Source organism: Archocentrus centrarchus, chromosome 4, assembly GCF_007364275.1.
Source record: "Archocentrus centrarchus isolate MPI-CPG fArcCen1 chromosome 4, fArcCen1, whole genome shotgun sequence".
Lineage (NCBI taxonomy): Eukaryota > Metazoa > Chordata > Actinopteri > Cichliformes > Cichlidae > Archocentrus > Archocentrus centrarchus.
The window spans coordinates 31,618,222-31,643,258 of record NC_044349.1 but is presented as its reverse complement, the minus strand read 5'-3'; the positions used below and the strand labels follow the sequence as shown (position 1 = coordinate 31,643,258).

The window sequence follows — 25,037 nt, the reverse complement described above, 5'->3', positions numbered from 1 at the left end:
CTCCTCCACTTCGGGTAGCAACTCATCCCTGATCCTGAGTGGGCACTCCACCCTTTTCCATCTGAGAACCATGGCCTCAGACTTGGAGGCAAAACACATGTAGACTGGTTGGGAAAACTTTCATGCACACTTGAATATCCTTGAGAGAATTTAGAGCTGGTCCAGTGTTCTGCAACCAGGACGAAAACCGCATTGTTCCTCCTAAATCCAAGGTATGTCTAATGAACAAATTCTTTTTTCCAGTTCCCAGCAAGACTGAGTAGTGCAAGTCCCATATAGTTGGAGCTCACGCTCCAATCCCCCTTCTTAAAGATGGGAACCAGCACTCCAGATCTCCATGTGACATTGCAGAGGAATGTTAACCAAGACAACCCTACAACAGCCGGGGCCTTAAGGAACTCAGGGCAAATCTTAGCTACTCCACTGGCCCTGCCACCAAGGACTTGTTTAACTACCTCAGTGACCTTGCCCCCAGTGATGGACGGATTATCCCCCTCATCCCCAGACTCTGCTTCCTCTATTGAAGACAGGATTTAGAAGGTCCTCAAAGTATTCTTTTCACCACACAGCTACAGTATATCCTCAGTTGAAGTCAGCAGCACCCCACCTGCACTATACACCCTGTGAGTAGAGCACTGCTTTCCCCTTCTGAGCCACCTGACAGTTTGCCAGAATCGCTTTGAGGCAGACTGAAAGTCTTGTTCCATGGCTGCCAGAGCCACATTCCGCTTGGCCTGGCCAGCTGCCTCCAAAGTCCCACAGGCTAACCAAACCTGATAGGAGTTTTTCTTCAGCTTGATGGCTCCCTTCACCTCCAATGTCCATGATTTGGTTCATGGATTGAACTCCCTCAGTAGGATGACAGAGTCACCTGATAGAGCATCCTCTAGCACCCCACGCAGTGACTCCAAGAAGGCTGGGTACTATGAACTGTTGTTCAGCGCATAACCACAAACAACAGTCTCTGGAGCTTGAAAAAAAACAACTGGACTTCTTTAAGTTTCTTGAAGATGTTTCACCTCTCATCCAAAAGGCTTCTTCAGTTCTAAAACCAAAAGATATAGAGTCCCAGGTGGGGGTTGTCCCATGAAGGTGTTCATTGACCCACTATTGTTCATGTGCATGTGCCAAGGTGTGAAGAAAGGCATGGGTCATTTCTACAAGTTTCATCAATTTTCGTTCAATCTGTTTGAGTTGGCAGCACAGTGGTGTGGTGGTGCAGCGGGTAGGCGCTCGCCTTGCAGCCGGAAGGTTGCAAGTTCGAGCCCCTGTTTCTGCGCTGCATTGTGTCCTTGGGCAAGACACTTAAACCACATTGCCTAACGGTAGTGCTGGTCTCTGGCTGCATGACCGCTGATGCTCGTCTCTGGATGAGTGATCTGGAACGATCATTTCGTTGTGTGCCTTGTGCGCACAATGACAATGAGTTGAATCTAACATCGAACACTGCTGCCTCACAGCTGGAATGACATTTAGAAGGTCTTTACTCTGCCTTACTCTGTGGAGTTTGCATGTTCTCCTGTGTCTGTGTGGGTTTCCTCCCACAGTCCAAAGACATGCAGTTACTGGGGTTAGGTTAACTGGTCACTCTAAAATGCTCATAGGTGTGAATGGATGTCTGTGTTGGCCCTGCGACAGGCTGGTGACCTGTACAGGGTGTACCTTGCCTCTCGCCCTATGTCAACTGGGATAGGCTCCAGCCCCACATAAACAAATAAATAAGAACACTATGAAATGAATGATGGCATTAATAAATACAAAGCCAACATGTATTCTAACTAGTTTTTAAAATATAATGATTTGAATATAATGGATTACACATTAAACCAGGAGTCACATTTTAAACTTTCCAGTGGTCCACTTGTTAGCTATTCACCTACAAAAGAATTTGGAAGGAACAGTGTGTTTCTGACAAAGCTCCTCAGATTGCAACAGGTAGTTTTAAGTGGACTCAATCATCAGTAAGATGACTTCGGTTCAATGTGTCAACCCCAGAGTGAGAAGGATTAGAGACTCTCCACAAACTGTGCTTCAGAATCTAGCTGAACACATCACAAAAGAGATCTCACTGGTAAGTCCTGGCAATCTGCTTTTACTTCTATGCAAAATATGTTGGGGTTTCTTTTAAGTAAAAGTGTCCATGAAATAAAGTAAATGCAAACTCTGCAGCAAACACTGGGGAAAAACAAGCCTCCCTTCAAGTGGTAATGCATTGGTTTATCATGTAAATGTGTAGCCAAATGTGTAAATGAGAATGTAGACATTTCCCTCCAGGAGCTAGAAATATAGATAAGTCAACACTAAGACATCTTGATTTATACATATAGTGCATTTGCAGATGTGTCATGGAAAACAGGTGTAGCAAAAATCACTTGTCTGTAATCCATATTTATGTAAGGACTTACAGAGTTATCTATACATTCTCAGGTCTAGAGAAGAGTACCAAATTAAAGGAGTAAAAGTAACAGAAATCATCTCAGTAAGGTGTAACCAATTTAGAGATGGGAAGATAGATTACAGTGTAATAACAGATAAATAACAGTGTCAATGGGCCAATTTCAGAAGGAAACCAGGTTCATGAGGAGCCAAGGATTAGAGCAGCAATAAGGGTCAGATACAATTATAAAGATTGGGTCACATCCAGGGGTGAAAGTAAGCCGGTACGGTCTGGTACTGCGTACCACTAAAAGATTCTGCGCTGGTACGCAGTACCAGCAAAAGTTGGAGCGGCTGTCTGCTGTAAAGCCGTCATTCAGAACCGTCACGGCTGCACTTTGGGTCAGAATAGATCCGCTAGCAATAAGCAGTCTAAAACACGACTTAATCAGTTAATGAAGGAATTTAAATAATAGTGAGCGTGTGCTGCTGCTTAAGCCTTTAGGTTTCTGCGTGTTCGTTTATCGACAGGAATGACACAAAACAGGAATAAGGAGTCCAATTATTAAATTTAATAAAGCCATTTCAAACAGTTTAGAGATTAATCTGGTTCAGAATCAGTGCAGCTTCACACAAGTCTGACACCGCTCTCTATCTTAGTTCAACTTTTATACACAGACTTGACACAGTTATTGAAATATGCAAGCATGTAGCATGCTTATCAGTTCCTTCTTCTGTGCCCTTCACTGTCGCCTGTTAAAGGCCTCATCTGGGTCCTGTAGGCACAAATCATCAGACCAAAACACACATTCTTTTCCAGTAAATCATCGGCATGTGATTTTGTTGTTTCTCTACTATGCAGTCTTATTTCTGTCTGCTGTATAGTGTTATTTCACCTTGTTGTGAAGATTAATTCTGCGGTATGCTACTTGATGCTATATTTCTATTTAAATTGTTTATATATGGTTTATATATGGTATGTCTAGTGTGCAGCTTATTTACATTTCTCCCTTCACTAATAAATTACTTTTTTTTCTCATTTCAAATTGTTTCTGAACTGTTCGTGCTATGCTGGCGCCTCAAGACTCAACCTTCTCTCCCCTCAGAGATTGAGGGTTTCAGCAACGGACAGCCACGTCCCATAAGCGGCACGGATGTAGTGCACTTCATATGGCAGGCTAGACCCTCCTATTTTGATTGACACCTCGTTCGGCCAATCATGTAACTGGCTGCACCAAAATCAACCAAAAAGCGACGTGACACCCCCTGGTTATTAGTGGCCCTGGAAAACCCATTTCTTAATATGATTGGCCAAATGAGGTGTCAATCAAAATGGGAGGGTCCAGTGTTGCCAACTTGGCGACTTAAAAACTATCTCAATTAAAAGCAAATAGAGATTAACTAATTGTGTTTCATGTTATTCTGCTCAATTTCAACAACACAGCACAGCTCAAAAACACTGCTTATGACCGGAGATTTCATTTACGCTACATGAGAGCGCATTCAGCTCCAAAATACAGTGGTTGCCAAGAGGACTGAGGTTTGCGAAGGTTTGGTGGTTATTTCTGTCCAGAGGTTTTGTATTGGTGGACAGAGCCAGAATGCATGGGGGTGGTCATCAGTTGTGTTAAGTGTGCATTGTGTGCAAACATCTCAGTTCCTTAACAACAGAAATATATTCCACATTGTCAACTGGTTCTAATTTCTACCTTATCCAGGCAGGCAATAGCTATATATATATGTGTGTGTGTGCGTGTGTGTGTGTGTGTGTGTTTTTGTTACAGTACCGGCAAGAATTTAAAACTACTTTCACCCTTGGTTATAGGTTTTCCTTTAACCACTCATTGTGAACACACGATAAGTCACATAAATTAGTGAAATCGGGTCATATCTCTCACCGTTGTTCTATACTAAGAGTGGAACACGCTGGTGTCGGAGCTCACAGCCACTCGCAAGATGGAAACGAGGGAGAGTGGCCTGCGAGACACTGTGCTAACATTAGCATGAGCAGCGACAATAAATTCTAACAAACATTTTGCTCAGCAATTAAGTACCAGTTCATTTACTTCAGTGCACTTTGGCATTGATTTTCTAAATCAGTGAAATAAGTACTTAAATTTGAGCACTACTGGTATATGCTTTAGTGAGCAAAATAAATGTTTACAACAATTTTTACTAATATTGCTTTGTTGTCATTGCTGATACTTGGTGGAGCTGCTTGGATAAACATTTTGAGGACTGAAAAAGCTACAAAGTAGGTTTTAAAGCCTTCAGTTCTCATCAGAAAAATTATTGTCTAGTGTCCACAGTCATTCTGGTTAAATATTTAAACATTCTGACCAGCCCAGCTTGCACAAGGTCCAAGAAACTCTCAGTTGTGGTGAAAGTAATTTTATTCCTTGACACAAAAGTCTCTGAATTAATTAAATGTTTTACTCAAGCTGCTTCTCTGTATGTATGAACTAACTTGGGAGCTGAGAACCTCAGAAATGCTGTGAGAAATGTTCTAAAGCAAATGAGAAAAATCTGTCTTCAGCCTAGAGAAGTGACACCGTTCTACATGAGCATGTGTTGTCCTGCAGGAGCAGAAACCCTTTAAGGAGGTGATTGATGTTAGCGCGGGTGATACCCACAGAGCTGTCTTAAAACCTGTCTCATTTCTTCGACAGGTTAGTGTTTGTCAACTTTTCTTTTCTGTGTCAAAAAGCTCTTTAAGAGCAGATACAAAATAATATTTTGTATCTGTCTGTATCATAAATCTATGTGATTTATGATCTTTTAAATGTAATCTTATTTATCCTTTTCACTACTCATTGATTTTTGATACACTTTATCTATGGACAGCACTTTCTGCAGTTATTGTAATTCATAATGATTTCTGTTACTTCATAAATTCTGTATTACTCTTCTAAATACATTTGCATCATATAGTACAAATAGTACATATAGAGCAAACCATTCTTAGCTCAGAAAAAACATTTCTACAAAGTCCTTTGCAAATCTGGCCTATTTCCTCAGGTCTTGGCAGTGTGTGTGTACCCTGCGCTGCTAGAAGACAAAAGTTTACCTCTGGATGTCAAGATAAGAGCTCAAAAACTCCTGGAGGCCTGTGATGGAGGAAGTGTGGGTGAGAATTGGGAAATGAAAAATCTTTTTCTGTACAATCTACATCTTAAACTTGACAGATTAGGTCTTCACCACACAAATATATAGAAATATATCTTATAAATGTATTTCTAGGTTCATACACTGCCTCTTCTGGTCTCAGTCACGTCAGGCAAAGCATCGCTGAGTTCATCACTAAACGAGACGGAATTCCTTCATTTGCCGAAAACATCTTTATTTGTGCTGGTTCTCAAAGGGCCATTATGGTATGAGTATCAGCACACTATTTCTGGTCACACAAATACAACATAATCAGGCAGGACAAAAATCAAGAGAGGACACACAATAAAGCAGGTTTTAAGCAAGACAAAATCACAGTAGTATCCTAGCCAAGACCTTGGATCACAAAAGCTGGACAAAAACACAATGATGCCACCCACTGGTTATGGACTCACATTATGAAGCTGTGACTTTTGCATTTTGGCCACAGTCATATTGTTGAGCCAGAAGTGATCATATTTGGATGAGTTTTAGCTTGTTATTAAGTTTTAGCTAGTGCTAACAAGACTGTTTAGCAAATTGCACAGGCACGTGTGCAACACACAGACAGGGGTGCTAAATACCAAAATTTCACTAACTGAAGCATAGATTTCTTTTACAGTCTGGACCTCATATCAAGCCACATTATTTGTCAGATTATTTTATTAAAATACTTAAAAAGGAACCAGCAACATAAACACAGAAGAGAGTTTGAGTTCAGTGATTTGAATTGGTGAAGGTGTCTCCTAGCAGACAGCTGGAAGGTGCAGTTATCTGAATCGACACACCAGTCATACCAAGCACCCACACCCATATCTTAACAGCATCCAAGGACTGAGTTATGAAAAAAGAATAGCCATTGTAGACTTGTTAAGAAGGTGGAAACTATACAGAGAACATAACAATTTCTTGTTCTGGGCTGTAAGCATGCTTTTAATGAGGTAAAATTTGCTGCAATTTTAATATGGTAGGTTATGGGAACTGACTCAGTTTTGGAATCTACCTCAACCTACTATTAGAGGAACTGTAGTTTTTGGCATTTCCATATTGGCTTCATTTTCAGCCATGGTGTTTTTGCTAAATAAGATGAATGGTCTAATATTCTGATTCAATTCAATTCAGTTTTATTTGTATAGCACTAAACAACAGCTGCCTTATATTGCAAAGAAAAGCAGATGACCCCCTGTGCACAAGCACTTGGCAACAGTGAGAGGGAAAAACACCCTTTTAACAGGAAGAAATCACTGGCAGAACCAGGCTGAGGGAGGGGCAGCCAACTCCCATGACCAGTTGAGGGTGAGGGAATAGAGACAGGACAAAAGACAAACTGTGGAAGAGAGCCAGAGATTGATAATAAATAATTATTTTTTTATCATAATTAAATAGAGATCTGGGTTCAGACTAAAATTTAATGGGTTCTTCATTTGTCTATGCTCCAGTGTTCCTCCAAGTTTCATGAAATTTTAGTATTTTGTGGAATCTAATATTCCACAAAATACTAATGTAATACATACAATCGTCCATCCATCCATCCATTCGCTTCCGCTCCTCCTGTTAAGGGTCGCGGGGGGGCTGGAGCCTATCCCAGCTGTCACAGGGCGAGAGGCGGGGTACACCCTAAACAGGTCGCCAGCCTGTTGTAGGGCCAACACAGAGACAAACAACCTTTCACACACACACATTCACGCTGTCATTCACACCTATGGGCAATTTAGTGTAGCCAATTAACCTAACCCCAGTAAGTGCATGTCTTTGGAATGTGGGAGGAAACCGGAGTACCCGGAGGAAACCCACACAAGCACGGGGAGAACATGCAAACTCCACACAGAGAGAGGGAGAGGCCTGGGCCAAGGTGGAATCGAACCCAGGCCTTCCAGATGTTATTCTAACTACATACAATCGTGAAAAAGAAATTAAGGATACCACATGATTTCGTAGCTTGTAGAACCATATTTAGGAGCAATAACTTTAATTAATTGTTTTCTTTATGGCTTTATCAGTCTCTCACATCATTGTGGAGGAATTTTTTCCCACTCTTCTTTCCAATGCTGCTTCAGTACATTGAGATTTACAGGACATCATTTATACACAGCTTTCTTAATCCCTCCATAGCATTTCAGTCAGACTGAAGACTATGGAATTATATTTATGTCAAAAGTCATGTGCAAAATAAGCAAATAATTTAATTTCAGGGGTGCAGAAATTCATTGCTATTTGCACAATTACGTTTCTCAGCAGCCAGATGTGTACAGCTGTTTCACTGAGTTCAATTTTGCTCGCCGAGTCCTGCATTCTGGGTCCAGCCTCACCCGTTATACATGTAAAACAGTATATTTTTATAATCTTTGGAACAGCCACATGCATTGCATATCTTGAGCCTTTTAACATAGTTTATTGAATTAGTTGTAAGGAAAAACTTGAACGAGTGACCAAAAAGGCAAAAGGAACTCAGACTTAATGGATGGTTTGGATAACAATTTTACTGTTTTCTCCTTGAAATATATATTTTCACTTTGTCCGATTATTTAATAACCTGTAGCCAAAAGTTACAGAAAATGTTGCAATAATTTTGGACTATCCCTTAAAGGAAAAAAATATAGCCTTTTGGATTATTGTTATAAGATTGCTGTAAAACTGCTGGCCAGTGGGGAGGGGACGACTCGAACAGGGGTGCTGATCCCTGCACCCTGCCCACACACGCTCTACCCTCTGCTGGATGAGGCTGACGTGGTCTTGGTGCCATACCAGCTGATGGAGGAGAAAGGTTGGGCTGTAGAGCTGGACAAGTTGCATCAAGCTTTACAGGCCACTAGGAGGAACTGTGAGCCCAGAGCCATTTACATCAGCAACCCAGGAAACCCCACAGGTAAACAACACACAATAGCTAAATGAAATACACTGTCCTGTCATCACTGTTTATATTACTGTTTGTCTTTCTAGGTCATGTGCAGGACAGGAAGTCAATAGAGGAAGTGATTCAGTTCGCAGCAGCTGAGAGACTCATACTGTTAGTTGACGAGGTGACCATGAGCTGTCATTTCAGATTGGTCTTTTTATATGTATTTGCCAGGTTTTCTGTATCCATCAGATCCTTTTCTCTGCACCCCAGGTGTACCAGGACAGCGTGTATGGGAAAGACAGAGAGTTTATTTCCTATAAGAAAGTCTTGTTTGAGATGGATAAAGAGTATGCAGAAACAGTGGAGCTGGTCTCCTTCCACTCTTTATCCAGTGCCTGCATGGGAGAGTGAGTTCTGTCTCTTATGCTTGTCAATAACAGTTTCCATCTAGGAACCGCTTTCACTTTGACAATATTCATATACAGTTGCATTTAAAAAAAAAAAAAGTGAACATTTTGGAATATAAAAATGTATGTATTAAGTGCTCAAAATGTGGGCTGATTTATGCCTTATGCCTCATGTTTCTTCTTTTCCAATATGTTCATTTACTTTTAGTGGCTGACCTTGTTGATCTTGTTGCAACAAGCCAACCTCTAAGTTTCAGGGCATCAAATGCTGTATTGATAATCTCCTGATGTTCCTTGACACAATTTTGAGTTAATTGCTCTGTCAGTTATTGTAAGGTGAACCTCTAGAACAGGGGTGGGCAACTCCAGGCCTCGAGGGCCGGTGTCCTGCAGGTTTTAGATGTGTCCCTGATCCAACACACCTGAGTCAAATATAGAAGTCATTTGCAGGACTCTGGAGAACTTGACTGCATACTGAGGAGGTAATTCAGCCATTTGATTCAGGTGTGTTGGATCAGGGACACATCTAAAACCTGCAGGACACCGGCCCTCGAGGCCTGGAGTTGCCCACCCCTGCTCTAGAATCCAAACTTCTAGTGTCATCTTCTTTTGTAGAACACCTGACTCCATGTAGCTTTTAATTAATATTTGGATCTATCACTGCTCAAAAGATTAAAGGAACACTTTTTAATCAGAGTATAGCATCAAACCAGTTAAACTTCTGGGACATTGATCTGGTCAGATAAGTAGCAGGGAAAGTTGTTAATTGGTTTCAGTTACTTTGGTGCTGATATTTTTCCTCCTCATCTTTACTGTTTTGTATTTGGCTAGGGTCAGTTTCACTACTGGTAGCATGAGGTGATACCTGTACACTACAGAGTTTGCACAGGAAGTCCATCTACTCCAGGATGGCACTCCAATACATGCCATTGCCAGCAGGTTTGCTGTATCTCCCAGCACAGTCTCAAGAGCATGGAGGAGATTCCAGGAAACAGGCAGTTACTCCAGGAGAGCTGGACAAGGCTGTAAAAGGTCCTTAACCCATCAGCAGGACCCGTATCTGCTCCTTTGTGCAAGGAGGAAAAGGATGAGCACTGCCAGAGCCCTGCAAAATGACACTGGTGTGAATGTCTTTAACTAAACAAACAGAAACAGATTTCGTGAGGGTGGCCTGAGAGCCCAAATGTCCTCTACTGAGGTCCTGTGCTCACGGCCTGGTACTGTGGAACCTGATTGGCATTTTCCATAGAATTCGCAGGTCCACCATTTGTTCCCTGTGCTTTTTACAGATGAGGGCAGGTTCACCCTGAGCACCTGTGACAAATGTGAGAAGCTGTTGAGAATGTTCTGCTGCCTCTAACATAGTTCAGCATGACTGGTTTGGTGTTGGGTCAATGATGGTCAAAGGAAGCATTTCCACGGAGGGACACACAGACCTCTACAGGCGAGGCAACAGCACCCTGACTGCCGATAGGTACCGGGATGACATCCTTGGACCCATTGTCGGACCCTACAATGGTGCAGTGGGATCCTCCTGGTGCATGACAATGCCCGGCCTCATGTGGCCAGAGTATGCAGGCAGTTCCTGGAGGAGGAAGGAACTGATACTATTGACTGGCCCCCACTCTCACCTGACCTAAATCCAGTAGATCACCCATGGGACATTATGTTTCAGTCTATCCAACATCGCCAGGTTTCACATCAGGCTGTCCAGGAGTTCAGTGATGCCCTGGTCCAGATCTGGGAGGAGATCCCTTAGTACAATTAAATTAAATTAAATTTTATTTATCCAGCCCCAAATCACAACAACAGTTGCTTCAGGGCAATGAAATTTCAGCAAAATGGACTAGCCTGCGGCATAATTTTTCCACTTTGATTTTTTGCAGTGTCTTTAAATTCAGCCTTCTGTAGGTTGATAATTTTTTTGGCATTTTTGGACACAGCAGCTTTTATCGGCAGTAGAGAGAGACAGGAAATGGGGGAAAGATACAGGTGAAGACACGCGGGCAAATTGGCAACCGGCCGGGACTCACGCGGCATATGTATGTGATCGCTGGCTTCACCACTAAGCCGCCCAGGTGCCTGATAGGTTGATAATTTTAATTTCCATCAAACAATGTGGCATCCTTTCATTCCTAACACATTAGCCAATCCATATCAGTGTAGATATCCAGCATGATTTTTTTTCCCATTGAGATCTGATGTCAAAGTTTTAGCAGTGTATATTCTTCAACTTGATGCTTATTAACTTCTCACATAAACTTCAAACTGTTTAGAATAAAATAATAAAATGTATCTTAGCCGACTGCAAAACCTTGAGATACTGCATACTTCATCAACTTGTCAGTTACAGTGTAGGTTGCCCTAAAGCTCACCCTGCTTTATTGTCTTTCCAGAAATGAATGGGCACCATAAATGTAAAAATATGTACTTTATGTTGTATTTCAAAAGACTTAAAACTAATGATTCATATCATAAAGTCATCAGGAAAGTGTTTACAGAGGACATGGGTCAAGGTATCCCTTTATGGTTTTCCCTTATGCTTCTATACGAACTTCTTTATGCAACCAGAGGAGTGGCTCACTGCTGGTCATTAGAAGGAATTTAGGTTAAATCTACTTCCACATAAGCTTCACTTTGTAGACCTTTTTATACAGTGTGCATTTAAATTCATGGTTAGCCATTTCTTAAATTTTAAGTGTATTGATATATAAACCAAAATAATCTTGTATCTGTGTCCTAGGTGTGGTATGAGGGCAGGATACATGGAGGTAGTTAATATGGATCCAGAGGTGATGTATTATTTTGATAATACCTTGTGTGGTGATATCAGTACTCCAGTCACAGGACAGCTTGCTCTGGATCTTATGGTCATTCCACCACAACCTGGAGACCCATCGTATGACATGTACATACAGGTGAGAAAGCAACAAAAGCCAGCTGTTGTTCTTTGTTATCACTCTACTTGTAATCACCTGTTCTGTTAACAAAGGAGACTCTCTTCACCCTGGCTACTCTGTCCCATAATGCTAAACGGGTCCAGGAGTTCCTAAACAAACTACCAGGGGTGAGCTGTCAGCCAGCAATGGGAGGGATCTACCTTTTTCCCCGTCTGCACTTACCATGTGGGATTAAGGAGCAGGCCAAGGTAGGAAATGTTCCCAAAAGCTTCAAGTCCATGTAAAAAAAAACAAGAAAAATAAAAAAACAAATAAACTGTGATGTGGTAGAAGCTGATCTTAAAGGAACATACAGTTTTTGCATGTGTTAGGAGTTATGCCAAAATGTCCTTATCAATTTAATAGTATAGTATATGACGCCATAGCCTTCCTCCTCCACAAGACCCTTTCACACATAGACACTGGTAAGGGGAACTATGTGAGAGTGCTGTTTGTAGATTACAGCTCAGCATTCAACACCATAGTTCCCTCCAGGCTGGTCTCTAAGCTGCTGGACCTGGGCCTGGGCCCATCCCTGTGCAGGTGGGTTCACAGCTTCCTGACCAGCAGACCACAGGTGGTACGAGTGGGTCACCTCACCTCATCCTCCCTCACCCTCAACACTGGATCCCCCCAAGGCTGTGTGCTCAGCCCTCTGCTGTACTCACTGTACACCCATGACTGCGAGGCCACGTCAGAGTCCAACGTCATCATCAAGTTTGCTGACGACACTGCTGTTGTGGGACTAATCTCTCACAATGAGGAGACAGCCTACAGGAGAGAGGTCTCCCGCCTGGAGAACTGGTGCCAGGAGAACCACCTCCTGCTCAACGTCAGCAAAACAAAGGAACTGATCGTGGACTTCAGCAGGAAGCAGCAGAGGGACTACCATCCACTTGTCATCAGTGGTGCTGAGGTGGAAAGAGTGGACACCTTCAAATACCTGGGAGTGACCATCCCACAGGACCTGTCCTGGACTCATCACATAAACATCACTGTGAAGAAGGCCAGACAGCGTCTCTACCTCCTCAGGCGGCTGAGAGACTTCAAGCTCCCACTCAAGGTGCTCAGGAACTTTTACACCTGCACCATTGAGAGCATCATGCGTGGGAGCATCACCACCTGGATGGGAAACTGCACCAAGCAGGACTTCATGGCCCTAAAAAGGGTGGTTCGTTCAGCTGAACGGACCATCAGAACCACCCTCCCCAACCTGCAGGACATTTACACCAAGCAGTGCAGGCTGAGGGCCATGAAGATCCTAAAACAGCCCAGCCACCCCGGACACTCTCTCTTCTCCCTGCTCCCATCAGGCCGGCGTTACCGCTGCCTGAGGACTAAGACTGAAAGGTTGAAGAAGAGTTTTTACCCACAAGCCATCCGTCTGCTCAACTCTGAGCCCTAACTGGACCATTATTGCACAGTGTAAATATTATAATTTAAAAAGTGTGTATAGTGTATAGTATATAGAGTATAGTGTATAGTGTGAATTACTTTTTTTTTTTTTTTTTTTTTATTCTTCTTATTTATATGTGTGTGTATATAAGGTTGCAGGTACAAAATACATTTCACTGTGCATTGTACTGTGTATAACTGTGCATGTGACAAATAAACACTATCTTATCTTATCTTATCTAGTATTAAATACATTTCAGGCTTGATTTTGTTTTTAATTTTGGGGCTCCAATAGAGTCCAATAGAGTTTAAAGTCATACTGTCTTGTTCATACTGTTTTTAGCTGCTGGGGCTGAAAGACGATGTTCTGTACTGTCAGAAGTTACTGGAAGAGGAGGGTGTATTAGCAGGCGCAGGTCAGTATGGTGGAATAACTGACAGCTGCCATTTGAGGTAAGATATGAGAAGTTATGAAACCATATGAGCTGTGTACTGCATTTTGCATTGTCTCAAAAAAGGTGACTCTTGTATTGCTCTCCCACAGGTTGTGCATCCTTGTTCCTTCTGACACCCTGGACGAGGTCCTGGCTCGCCTCTCTTCCTTTCACTGCCGTCTTCTGGGTGGCACTGTGACCCCAAGAGATGCGTAAAGAATGAGAAGCAGGGAAATACACTGCTCAAAAAAATAAAGGGAACACAATATAACTCCAAGTAAATCAAACTTCTGTGAAATCAAACTGTCCACTTAGGAAGCAGCATTGATTGACAATCAATTTCACATGCTGTTGTGCAAATGGAATAGACAACAGGTGGAAATTACTGGCAATTAGCAAGACACACTCAATAAAGCAGTGGTTCTGCAGGTGGGGACCACAGACCACATCTCAGTACCTATGCTTTCTGGCTGATGTTTTGGTCACTTTTGAATGTTGGTGGTGCTTTCATACTCGTGGTAGCATGAGATGGACTCTACAACCCACACAAGTGGCTCAGGTAGTGCAGCTCATCCAGGATGGCACATCAATGCAAGCTGTGGCAAGAAGGTTTGCTGTGTGTCCAGATGCTGGAGGCGCTACCAGGAGACAGGCCAGTACACCAGGAGACATGGAGGAGGCCGTAGTAGGGCAACAACCCAGCAGCAGGACTGCTACCTCCGCATCTGTGCAAGGAGGAACAAGAGGAGCACTGCCAGAGCCCTGCAAAATGACCTCCAGCAGGCCACAAATGTGCATGTGTCTGCACAAACAGTTAGAAACCGACTCCATGAGGATGGTATGAGGGCCCGACGTCCACAGATGGGGGTTGTTCTCACAGCCCAACACCTTGCAGGACGCTTGGCATTTGCCAGAGAACACCAGGATTGGCAAATTCGGCGCCCTGTGCTCTTCACAGATGAAAGTAGGTTCACACTGAGCACATGTGACAGACATGACAGTCTGGAGAAGCTGTGGAGAGCGATCTGCTGCCTGCAACATCCTTCAGCATGAGCGGTTTGGCAGTGGGTCAGTAATGGTGTGGGGTGGCATTTATTTGGAGGGCCGCACAGCCCTCCATGTGCTTGCCAGAGGTAGCATGACTGCCATTAGCTCCATTAGATCCTCAGACCCCTTGTGAGAACATATGCTGGTGCGGTTGGCCCTGGGTTCCTCCTAATGCAGGACAATGCTAGACCTCATGTGGCTGGAGTGTGTCAGCAGTTCCTGCAAGATGAAGGCATTGAAGCTATGGACTGGCCCGCCCGTTCCCCAGACCTGAATCTGATTGAGCACATCTGGGACATCATGTCTCGCTCCATCCACCAACGTCACGTTGCACCACAGACTGTCCAGAAGTTGGCGGATGCTTTAGTCCAGGTCTGGGAGGAGATCCCTCAGGAGACCATCTGCCACCTCATCAGGAGCATGCCCAGGCATTGTAGGGAGGCCATACAGGCACGTGGAGGCCACACACAATACTGAGCCTCATTTTGACTTGTTTTAAGGACATTACATCAAAGTTGGATCAGCCTGTAGTGTGTTTTTCCACTTTAATTTTGTGTGTGACTCCAAATCCAGGCCTCCATTGGTTAATAAATTTGATTTCCATTGATGATTTTTGTGTGATTTTGTTGTCAGCACATACCGACTCTACACATGTCCAAACCATTGTAGCCTTGCCTCTCTAACTTTGTCTCAACCACTCAACCTGAGCTGTCCCTCTGATGTACTCATTTCTAATCCAGTCCATTCTGGTCACTCCCAATGAAGCATCTTAGCATCTTCAACTCTGCCACCTCTAACCTTTCATTTCACTTTTGCTGCTACCCTTCTGTCACAAATCACCCCTGACTCTCATTTCCACCCTTTCCACCCCACCTCACTTCTTCAATATCCATTGCTTTGGATGGTTGATCAATGGCATTTAATCTCATCTACCTTCACTATCTCTACTCCTTGCATGTTCCCTTTTCCACCTGTCTCCCTCTCATTAACACACATGTATTCTGTCTTGCTTCTACTGACTTTCATTCCTCTTCTCTTCAGAGCATACCTCCACCACTCCAGATTCTACTCCACCTGCTCTTTCCTCTCACTACAGATCACAATGTCCTCTACAAATAGACTCCTGTCTGACCTCATCAACCTGTCCATTGCAAACAAGAAGGGGCTCAGAGCAGATCACTGATGTAATCCCACCACCACCTTGAAGCCGTCATTCCTACTGCACACCTCAACCACTGTCTCGCTGTCCTCATACATGTCTTGCACCACCCTGATAAACTTCTGCTACCCTTGACTTCCTCATATAGTACCACGGTTGCTCTCTTGGCACCCTATCATATACTTCCTCGAGATCCAAAAAAAGACAGTGCAACTCCTTCTCTATACTTCTCCATCAATACTCTTAAGTGCTGTTATAGTAAAGTCAGTGAACAAGTGTCTAGCTTGAACAGTATGCATCTATGGTGTGAATTTGAACAATCTAGATAAAATTATTCTCCAGTTATCATGTTCATCTGGCTTTTACCTTTAGGTCAAGGTCACAGAGATTCCATGTAAGATTTTTAGTAGATGGATTCATGGTATGATTGTGAACACTGTAGATCACATTGTGGCCAACGTTAAATTGTTTGTCAAACAGATGCTGATGGCAAGGCTATTATAATAGTTTGACTTTTTTCTTCAAAACAGCTGAGCTAAAAAAGACTGGCCAGTCAGGTGAGGCTATAACCATATGACTGCCATTCTGTTATTTGGCAGGAAAGTGTCAAAAGAGGCCAGCCACTGTTTGGAATGACATTATCTATTTCATGTAGCAGTATTAGTAAAAGCAGTATGGATGGAGGAGTTTTTTTTTTATTATTATTATTTTTTTTAATCAAACTACCACTACCTCAAATTAGCAACATCAAATTAAATTTGATGGCAGTCAAACACCAAAATTTAAACTCTGTATGGAGAGGAAAAATAGAATTCAAACTTTCAATGTATGCACAGATTGGATAGTTGGTAGTTATTTTGCTGGCAATGCCTTATGTTTGACAAATATTTGTGCTCACTAAATGATCTATGGGCCATTATAGGATTTGTTGTTGCTAATTTGTAATGGGCAATCGACTGAACATTGATTGTTCTATTGAAACTATAACTTTTCAAGCACAAAGAAGTGCAATGCACAGGTGAGGAAGGATCTAAATATTTAAAGAATTTACCAAATATGAAATAAATAAAGTATTTCCTATTCTGACGAGGCTCACCGACACAGTCTTCTACCTTGCACGACAAGAACAAGCATTCAAGTTACATAGTGAAGCTGCCAGTAGCTCAAATAGAAAATGGTATGGACCTGATTTTTATGGAGTTTTACATTACACTTTCAGGGCACTTTGAATCTTCAATAGTTTTTACTGGTGCATCAAAAATAATACCAAATGGCATAATTGAAAGCATAGCTCATGTTATCCTCATAGAGACTCATAAATAAATACAGCTCTGGGGTAGGGGCTCTGAGAGAATTACAGCATTTACTTTCCATAACCATGACTGTCTCAAACTGACAAAATGAGGTGTTCTGACAAATGGGATACTTTTTTGGTAAGTTAATGTCTGTGTTCTAAGCTAACTAGTAAATTAATGTCCTTAGCTAACTAGCTAAGATGAAAAGTCAGGGGAAAGGCTGGTGTTGGGTAACTAATGAATGAATTTACCCTGACTAAAGAAATCATTCAAATCATTTAGCAGGTTACTATCACTGCACACCTAGCTGTAATCAGTCTGCACTGCCCACAACATCTCCTTCATTGACAATTTCAATCTTTTCTGGGAACACAGTCAGTTAATTAGATATGATGGTATATATCCAAATGGACTTGGAACAAAACTTCTTTCCACAAATATTTCATATGGTATTATCCACTCAGGTTCTCCTATCACAGCTGGTTAAATCAATTCATCACAGTCCACTTAGTCTGATCAGTCCCGCTACTACTGAAGCCATTTTAGTCCTCATGCCAGTCCTAATCGATCTTATTCCAACTGCCTCTCATGTGGAGATAGGACCCTGTGTAAACATTCTTTCTATAACAAAAATTCAACTAGTTTTGATCTCTTGAACTCCTCACTGGTTACAATTACTAATATGTAACTATATAACTTTCACAAACCACTTTCTCATGTTAAGATAATTAATAACAGATCACCTAACCAACAACGGAACTTTCAGGGAATATGTTGTAAATGTTTGTTGAAGGTTACACAAACATTTGCTGGCCCACTTGAGGGAATATTCCCTGACTGTGGTGAACAACCAACAAGTAACGATTCACAAACCCTTTCTTGATATATCTGCATTTCAGTGTACACCCATTTCGACAAGCAGAATGTCGTTAAACCCAAACTCAACCTTAGTGTTGTCAGATCAGTTAAAAAAATAAAAAATCTTTCTTTGTACTGTGGCTGTACTGCTATGTTAAACTCTATATATGTATGTATGGTTTCTTCCTTAAGGCCTGTATAGATTTTGTTCAAAAAGGGCAATTTGGGACGAACGTAAAGGTTTGACAGGCAGCTAAGGAAAAGCGCCTGTTTTGACATTGTCTGTTTTTTTGCAATAAATTTTTGTATATGCATTAAGACTTTGTCAGCGAGGATTTTTTCTTCAAGAACACACCCATCAAAGACACAGCAAATTCTGGCGTTCATGAACTGAGACAACTTGTGATACTGCAGCAGTGCCAGAAGACTCAGCGGTCCAGCTCTGCACCCAAACGCCGGCGAGGGGGTGAGTGTAAATTCCCTTATTTGAGCACATCTGTTTCCCGTTTGAGCTGTATCACACTGCAAAGACCCTGTGTGTGGGGTTTATGGTGTTAAGGTTTCTTGGGGCAATCCCTCGTTCAAAATTTTTATGAGAAAAGATGAATATAGTGAAAAGAGAAGTGCAAAGCTTATCAGTAATGGTACAACAGCATTAATTAATACTATGATTGACAATTAGTGGGCCCAATTTCTGATTGTCTCAGTCATGTGTTTTTTCTTGCTATACCATGAAAAATAAAGCGTGATTAAGTAGTGGATCCAGAAGTGTGTAAATGTATAGCCTGGCAAGGAGAGAGATTACAGAGAATAAAAGAAGTGATAAGTGAAGGAAAAGAGCATATACAACAGATATGTAAGTGTTGAGAGAAACAGCCGCATAATTGGATTAAGCCTTCTGTAAGAAGCTGCATTAGGCAGGCCTAAATCCTGATGAAACAATGGAAATGTTTTCTTAGGTTAGTTTTTCTGAGGGAAAAGCTATGTGTAAAAAGTTCTATAGGAAAGGTTTTCATTGACACTGCACAGCAAAATCAGAAGTGTTAGATTTCAAGTGTTGTTGTTGTCTGTTAAAAATACAGTGTTAATTCAACACTTGTTTAGTCTAGTCAACGATATAAGTGTTAGTTTCCCAAAAGAGTTGGTGTCATTCCAGGGAGTTAAATTTAAGTAACTCTATCTGGTGTTAAGTTTAAAATCAACACCTGACAGAGTTGCTCCCAGAATTTCAACGTATCTGTGACGTGTTTGTTCAAGAGCGGGACAGCAGCAGTCTCATGCAGTCTGGAGCTTACATCGTGACAAGGTAAGTTTTTGCATGATATTTTTTATGGCTGCATTCATTTTCCCTTTGCGCAAGTTTATTGATTAATACATAGTTTGCTTAACGTAAGTATATGCGTTTGGATATCACGGTATATATGTACAACTGCAATTTTTTGTGAGAGGTTAAAGCTAGCCAAACTGGTGTAGCATGAGGTGTCGGGTTAGCTGAACATTAAAACTTAGAAAATCTGAAGGCCATCTGAGTTAACATATTTAGCTGTGGTGTCGTTTTCTTGACGGTCTTGGCTTTAATATGGCATAATGTATCGAGGGGGTAGAGTGCCTGTGCTGGACCCGAGGCTTGAGCTCCTGCTTGTCGATGGACAGGTGCTAAAATCAGAAAAGCTATAAGAGGCCGGTGGTATGTTGCTGCTGGAAGAATAGCTGGAGGGTTCCTAGAGAAAAAACACACCGGGCCGCCACACCAAGTCCTGCGCTAAACCCGGAGCTTTTAATCGGCAGGAGTAGTTTATTTATTTATCATTTTCTAAGTTTTGGGCTAAATTAAAAAAAAAGTTTTAACTTTAGCTTGTTAGCGGAGCTGGCAACAGGGTCGCATACCCTCCCACCATCACCTGCTGCCATGGGTAATAAAGGTCTGAAATGCTGGTGAGTTTTTATAACTTTACTCAATGCTGCAGCTCTCCATGCATATAAAAAAATAACGTCACTGTCATGTTTATACCTTCAAGTGATGTTATATTGTCGAACTCTTTATTTATGGGTGTTGGTGCTGTTAGTCGTCATGACGGCATTCCTGACCTCGCGCCATTACCCATAATTCGTAGCGGAATCCAGTAGTTTACTTCCGCTTGCACTGTTGTTTACATTGCAGGGTTACACACTTGCTGTTCATTTAAACATTTTTACAATGCAGTTTCTTTTACATGGCGTAATGGCATTGCAAGGATGTTTTTAAAAAGCAGCGAGGACAATTCAGTAACAGTGCCTCACTTGTACGCCTTGAATCTTGCACCTGTTTAAGTATGAAAATACTAAAACTAATTAAAACTAAGCATTAAACCAAAAATAAAAACTAATAAAAACGATCAAAACCACTCTGAAAACTAATTAAAACTAACTGAATTGGAGAACAAAAAGTAAAAACTAACTAAAACCTAACTATAATGTAAAATCCAAAACTATTATAACCTTGGTGCTGGCTCCCATTATTTAGGTGGGGACTGGTTGGCATGACTTGTGCATACAGGTATGAGAATCAAAGAAGCATTTCCGCAGTCGATTTCATGCGAGTAAAGCAAAGCAAAAATGTTTCTGTCTCTACACATTCACGGTGAATATACTGTAAATAATGGCACATTTGGTTGCCTTTTCTTTTTTTCTTCATTAGTACATCATGTTGGTGAAGGTGAGATTTGGAGAAACGCAGAAGTATGTCAAAGTAGCTGAGACTGAAGATGGTTATGATGACTTCAGCACATTTCTTCAGAAAGGTTGGCATCAGTTTTCATGTAGTACAGAATGTTTGTGTAAATGGACTATTTGCTATAAAACCGTGCTATAAAAAGTTTTTCCATTGCTCTAAATATAATATTTTTATCAGTCATTGTGAAGCTAGGTCTTCCTCTTGAGACTGAGCTACACTTGACAGATGAATCAGGGACAGAAGTTGATGCAGATGTGTTTGAGGATCTTTTGCAAGCAGGGAACCTTACTGTTAGGGTGACAACTGAGAAGTCAACAGGTGAGGCTCAGCCTTGTTGAGGAAGGAGTAGATCATGAATTTAGAAAAATAAAGTATTTAGAACAAATTTTATCCATTTGCTGTATACATTTTTTTTCCACTGTTTCCAGTTGTGCTTCAACATGATTTATCATCTACTTCGCTGGAGTCAACCATGTCAGACAATTCATCTGTGTCAGTTTCTGGAGACTCCTTGCTAGCATCTTCTGACTCATCTGATGCCACAGTGATTGTTCACACAAACGGAGGGACGAGAACACATGCTGAACGGGAAGCAGCAAAAGAGGTGTGCAGCTTTTGTAACAAATGATGCAAAACATCAGGCACAAAGAATTTTGCTGTTAAACTGTGGGTTGTTTGTTGAATTTGATGTTGATAAAGATTGATGAAATTTCTGACTATGTGATGCTTAATCTTGTAGATGGTGAGAAATGCTCTCCAGGTTAAACCAGGTGGACAGGTTATTTTGGATGAATACGATAAACTGCGATCACTGACGGATGGCACAAGAAGACGTTTGGTAAACCTCCTTGTGGCCAACATGGTTGAAATTCATGGGTAAGACATCAATATTCATATTTATACTTTAAAAATGTTTAAAAGAGCACATTCAGTTTAGGACATTGCATATCAGTAAAGCAATTTCTTTAATATATCCTATAATGGAAATAAACATCAAATGGCTAAAGCATGACATAAAAACTGACAATTTGAGAGAGACTAAAACTCATTGAAGCAAATAACAGTAGAATTTGTCCCCTTTAAAACCTGATAGAATTGTTGTAGTTATGTCATGTTTATCTTTCAGGATGATCCCACCAGTCTCTGTGAGAACTAAATATGCTTTGGGCATCATCTCTCTATTTCCCAGCCTCAAAGATCCATATTCAGACAATGGATATGTAAGTTTTTAAATGAAAGTCTTTTATGTCAGTTTATGCAGTAGTAATATATTCTGAATTTGCTCTACAATTTTGTATTTTTACTATCACAGGAACACTTCTATGACCAACAGAGTGGATCTGGCTACTTGGCTTGGAGAATAAAAACTGTTCAGCGCAACTCGGCAGCTCAGTCCCGGAGATCCTCCACCAGCACAGCCTATCAAGATAGTCCAAAGAGAAAGAGAGAGGTTTCCTGCACCGATAAGCAGCTGCTTGGTGAGGAGTGTCGTGAAACGATATCCTTTTTGAAACATTCAACTGATGAATCGGCAGTCAAAGAGAAGATGAGGGCCACATTTCAGTATCGTCAAACACTGGTTCAAGATCAACAGTGCTCTTCAACAGTCTTGGATGTCTTCCCACGATTCCTTAACATCACTGGCTTGGTAAGACAAACAACTTATTATTAATATTATTATTATTAAGTGAATCATCACTCAAAGTATACACTTTCAACATGAAATAGTATAAAGATGCACATTCTTCTGTAGATTGACCAGGACTTCACCATGATGTTTGGAGAGGAGGTGTCGGGCAGATTTTTGGCAAAATGGCCTACTTTTTTAAAACCTAGGATCCTGACAGAGTGCAGAAAACTGACTTCTAATGAGCACATTGAAGAGCTCTTGTATTTGCAGCACGACACAGGTGGGTCTGGTTAGTTTGGCTCACTCTTTAAAATATCAGTTATGTTTCATTTGAATGTGTCTTTTACCTGTGTTTCCCCTAGGCTGGGACAGTGAGCTGTCAAGCATTCTACTGTTGCTTCACTTGCTTCCACCTACCTCCAAAGGCCACAAGAAGAGTGCCAAAATCAGCTCATGTCAAGCTGTGGACCATGTTGTGAGATATCTGCAGGTATGCAAATCATACTGTATTTATGTGGTTATTCTGATGATCCTACTTCTTGTGTTGAAGCACTTTCTTATTGGCTTTTTTAGCTATTTGAATGTAGCTGTGCTATATTTCATGGATTTCTATCATTCCTCTTCTATACATTTTGTCAAAGATGGGAGCCAGTGTCGAAACCTTCCTTGCTGGTGTGGAACCGGGACAGCCCTTCCTCCTGTGTGTTGGTGAAAACAAGAGCAGCATCCAAAGATACTACATCATCATTGATCACAAGGCCGTCCCTTGCAAGGCACAGACCTCCTTGGCAGCTTTCGATGAGCTCTTCAAGGCACACTTCATCTTCAGCGTCAACTACCATGAATCCCTCTATAACTTCTATACGTTCATCCAAACCACAGTTTTTAACATTGATGTGGGACATGCCAAGGAAAGTCCCAGAGTCAGGGAACTAAGAGCAAGATTTTTGCACGACACTTGAGGTGATAAATATCCTTGGATGCAAATATGTTTCTTTGTTATGTCTGTAAAGCACACCACAAAAGTTCTGCATTGCTTTGTCAGCATTTAAGACTCCACCATGGTCTATATCCTGGAAAGACGTTACGTTTAAAATGTGGACAGTTGGGATGTTGTTTATCGTTTTGCACATATTCAGGTTTTAAAAAGCATCTTGTTCATTTCCATAGAGATGCTGCTTTGACTTATACTGCTGACAGTGTGGACACTCTGAATGAAGTTGGTGAGCCCTCAACTTCACAGGCAGTCAGTACAAACTCTCCTGTAACTACTCAGCCCTCTACTGACAACAATCATATGTTAAATATGTGTTCCTCTGTTGTTGCACAGTTGCAAGCATGTGGTGTTGCTGAGAGCACAGTCCAAGCAATGGTGGGTTCTATGGAGGAACTTGTTAATGACATTCATAGGGATGTAAGAGAGGCAGTTCTTGGCTGCACTTCAGAAATTCAAGGCACAGATTTGGAAAAGAAAATTGAAAAATGTTTTGATCGACTAAAAAATCCCTTTTCAACCTTAAATACTCGAGTCAAAAGACAGAAGTTCTTTGAGGAAAAGTGGGAAATTGTTGAACCTGTTGAGTATGTTCTTGGGGTGCGGTTTGATGTTCGCAGAGATCAAACAACAGGACTTTACAGTCAGGTCCCTGTAACAGATAAATTTGTGTATACGCCCATTCTAGGAACTCTTAAGTTTATGTTCAGGAATGCTGAATTATGTGAAAGTTTTTTGAAAGCTAATCTTCACGAAGAAGGCATTTATAAAGACATATGTGATGGTTCATACTTCAAAAGTAACATTTTGTTTTCCCAGAAAAAACATGTTCTACAGATTCAACTCTATTTTGATGAGTTTGAGACAGCAAACCCTTTAGGTTCAAAGAAAGGAATTCACAAACTTGGTTGTATTTACTTTATTTTGAGAAACCTTCCCCCAAAATATAATTCTGTGTTGATGAATATACATGTTGTGACTCTTTTTCACTCACAAGACCTGAAAACTTATGGCTTTGATGACATCCTAAAGCCTCTTGTTGATGATCTTAAAATTCTTGAAACTCAAGGAATTGAGGTGCCTTTCTCAGACTCACCATTGCTTGGTTCTGTTATACAAGTAACAGGTGACAACCTTGGTTTACACGGACTGTTTGGTTTTGTTGAGTCCTTCAGTGCTACGTATTTCTGTAGATTTTGTTTGACAAGTAAGGATGAGTCACAGTCTGTCTTTACTGAAGATGACCCTGGTATGATTTTTCGTACAAAACAAATCCATGTAGAACATTGTGCAGCTCTACAAGAAAATCCTATGTTGGATTCAACATTTGGTGTCAAAAAGACATGCTTACTCAATACATTGCATTTTTTCCACACCTCTGACAACTATGCAGTTGACATAATGCACAATTTACTTGAAGGTGTAGTACAGTACGAACTCAAACTTGTCTTTCAGTACCTTGTCAACCAGAAGTATCTTTCTTTGGAATCGTTGTCACAGAGGATTCAAAGTTTCAACTATGGTTATATTGAGAGAAAAAATAGGCCAAGTGGGTTGAAAATGGATGAGGTTAGCAAGGATCTTGGACTAAATGCAATTCAGTCTTGGTGTCTTGTGAGAAATGCTCCTCTTATTTTTGGTGATGTATTGGAAAGAAATAACTGTTACTGGAATCTGCTGCTCCGCTTGATACAGATTGTGAATATTGTGTTTTCACCCATTGTAACTAATGGTATGACTTACTATTTGAAGCACTTAATTAAGGACCACCACAAGCTATTTAGATCTTTGTTTCCACAGAAAAGAT

General features: G+C 41.3%; 2 protein-coding genes across 2 annotated transcripts; both read left to right on the top strand.

The window, feature by feature from the left end:
* Positions 1-1,966: 1,966 nt before the first annotated feature.
* LOC115778923 (alanine aminotransferase 2-like) lies at positions 1,967-13,750 on the top strand. The gene is made up of 11 exons (XM_030727300.1): positions 1,967-2,071; positions 4,962-5,045; positions 5,395-5,503; positions 5,617-5,747; positions 8,143-8,386; positions 8,461-8,540; positions 8,630-8,766; positions 11,510-11,684; positions 11,759-11,914; positions 13,444-13,553; positions 13,645-13,750. The coding sequence occupies exons 1-11, from the start codon at positions 1,967-1,969 to the stop codon at positions 13,748-13,750; spliced, it is 1,437 nt and encodes a 478-aa protein (XP_030583160.1).
* Positions 13,751-19,156: 5,406 nt separating this feature from the next.
* LOC115779597 (uncharacterized) lies at positions 19,157-23,217 on the top strand. The gene is made up of 10 exons (XM_030728354.1): positions 19,157-19,199; positions 20,571-20,673; positions 20,784-20,924; positions 21,035-21,210; positions 21,346-21,482; positions 21,733-21,826; positions 21,919-22,254; positions 22,360-22,516; positions 22,599-22,726; positions 22,878-23,217. Exons 2-10 carry the CDS (start codon positions 20,577-20,579, stop codon positions 23,196-23,198), a joined length of 1,587 nt encoding a protein of 528 aa, XP_030584214.1. The 5' UTR covers positions 19,157-19,199; positions 20,571-20,576; the 3' UTR covers positions 23,199-23,217.
* Positions 23,218-25,037: the final 1,820 nt, after the last annotated feature.

Coding starts and splice junctions, on each gene's coding strand:
- LOC115778923 (XM_030727300.1), top strand. CDS start 1,967: ATGACTTCGGTTCAATGTGTCAACCCCAGAGTGAGAAGGATTAGAGAC. Junction 8,541..8,629: donor TCATACTGTTAGTTGACGAG/GTGACCATGAGC, acceptor TCTGCACCCCAG/GTGTACCAGGACAGCGTGTA. Junction 11,915..13,443: donor GGATTAAGGAGCAGGCCAAG/GTAGGAAATGTT, acceptor TACTGTTTTTAG/CTGCTGGGGCTGAAAGACGA.
- LOC115779597 (XM_030728354.1), top strand. CDS start 20,577: ATGTTGGTGAAGGTGAGATTTGGAGAAACGCAGAAGTATGTCAAAGTA. Junction 21,483..21,732: donor AACATGGTTGAAATTCATGG/GTAAGACATCAA, acceptor TTTATCTTTCAG/GATGATCCCACCAGTCTCTG. Junction 22,727..22,877: donor ATGTTGTGAGATATCTGCAG/GTATGCAAATCA, acceptor ATTTTGTCAAAG/ATGGGAGCCAGTGTCGAAAC.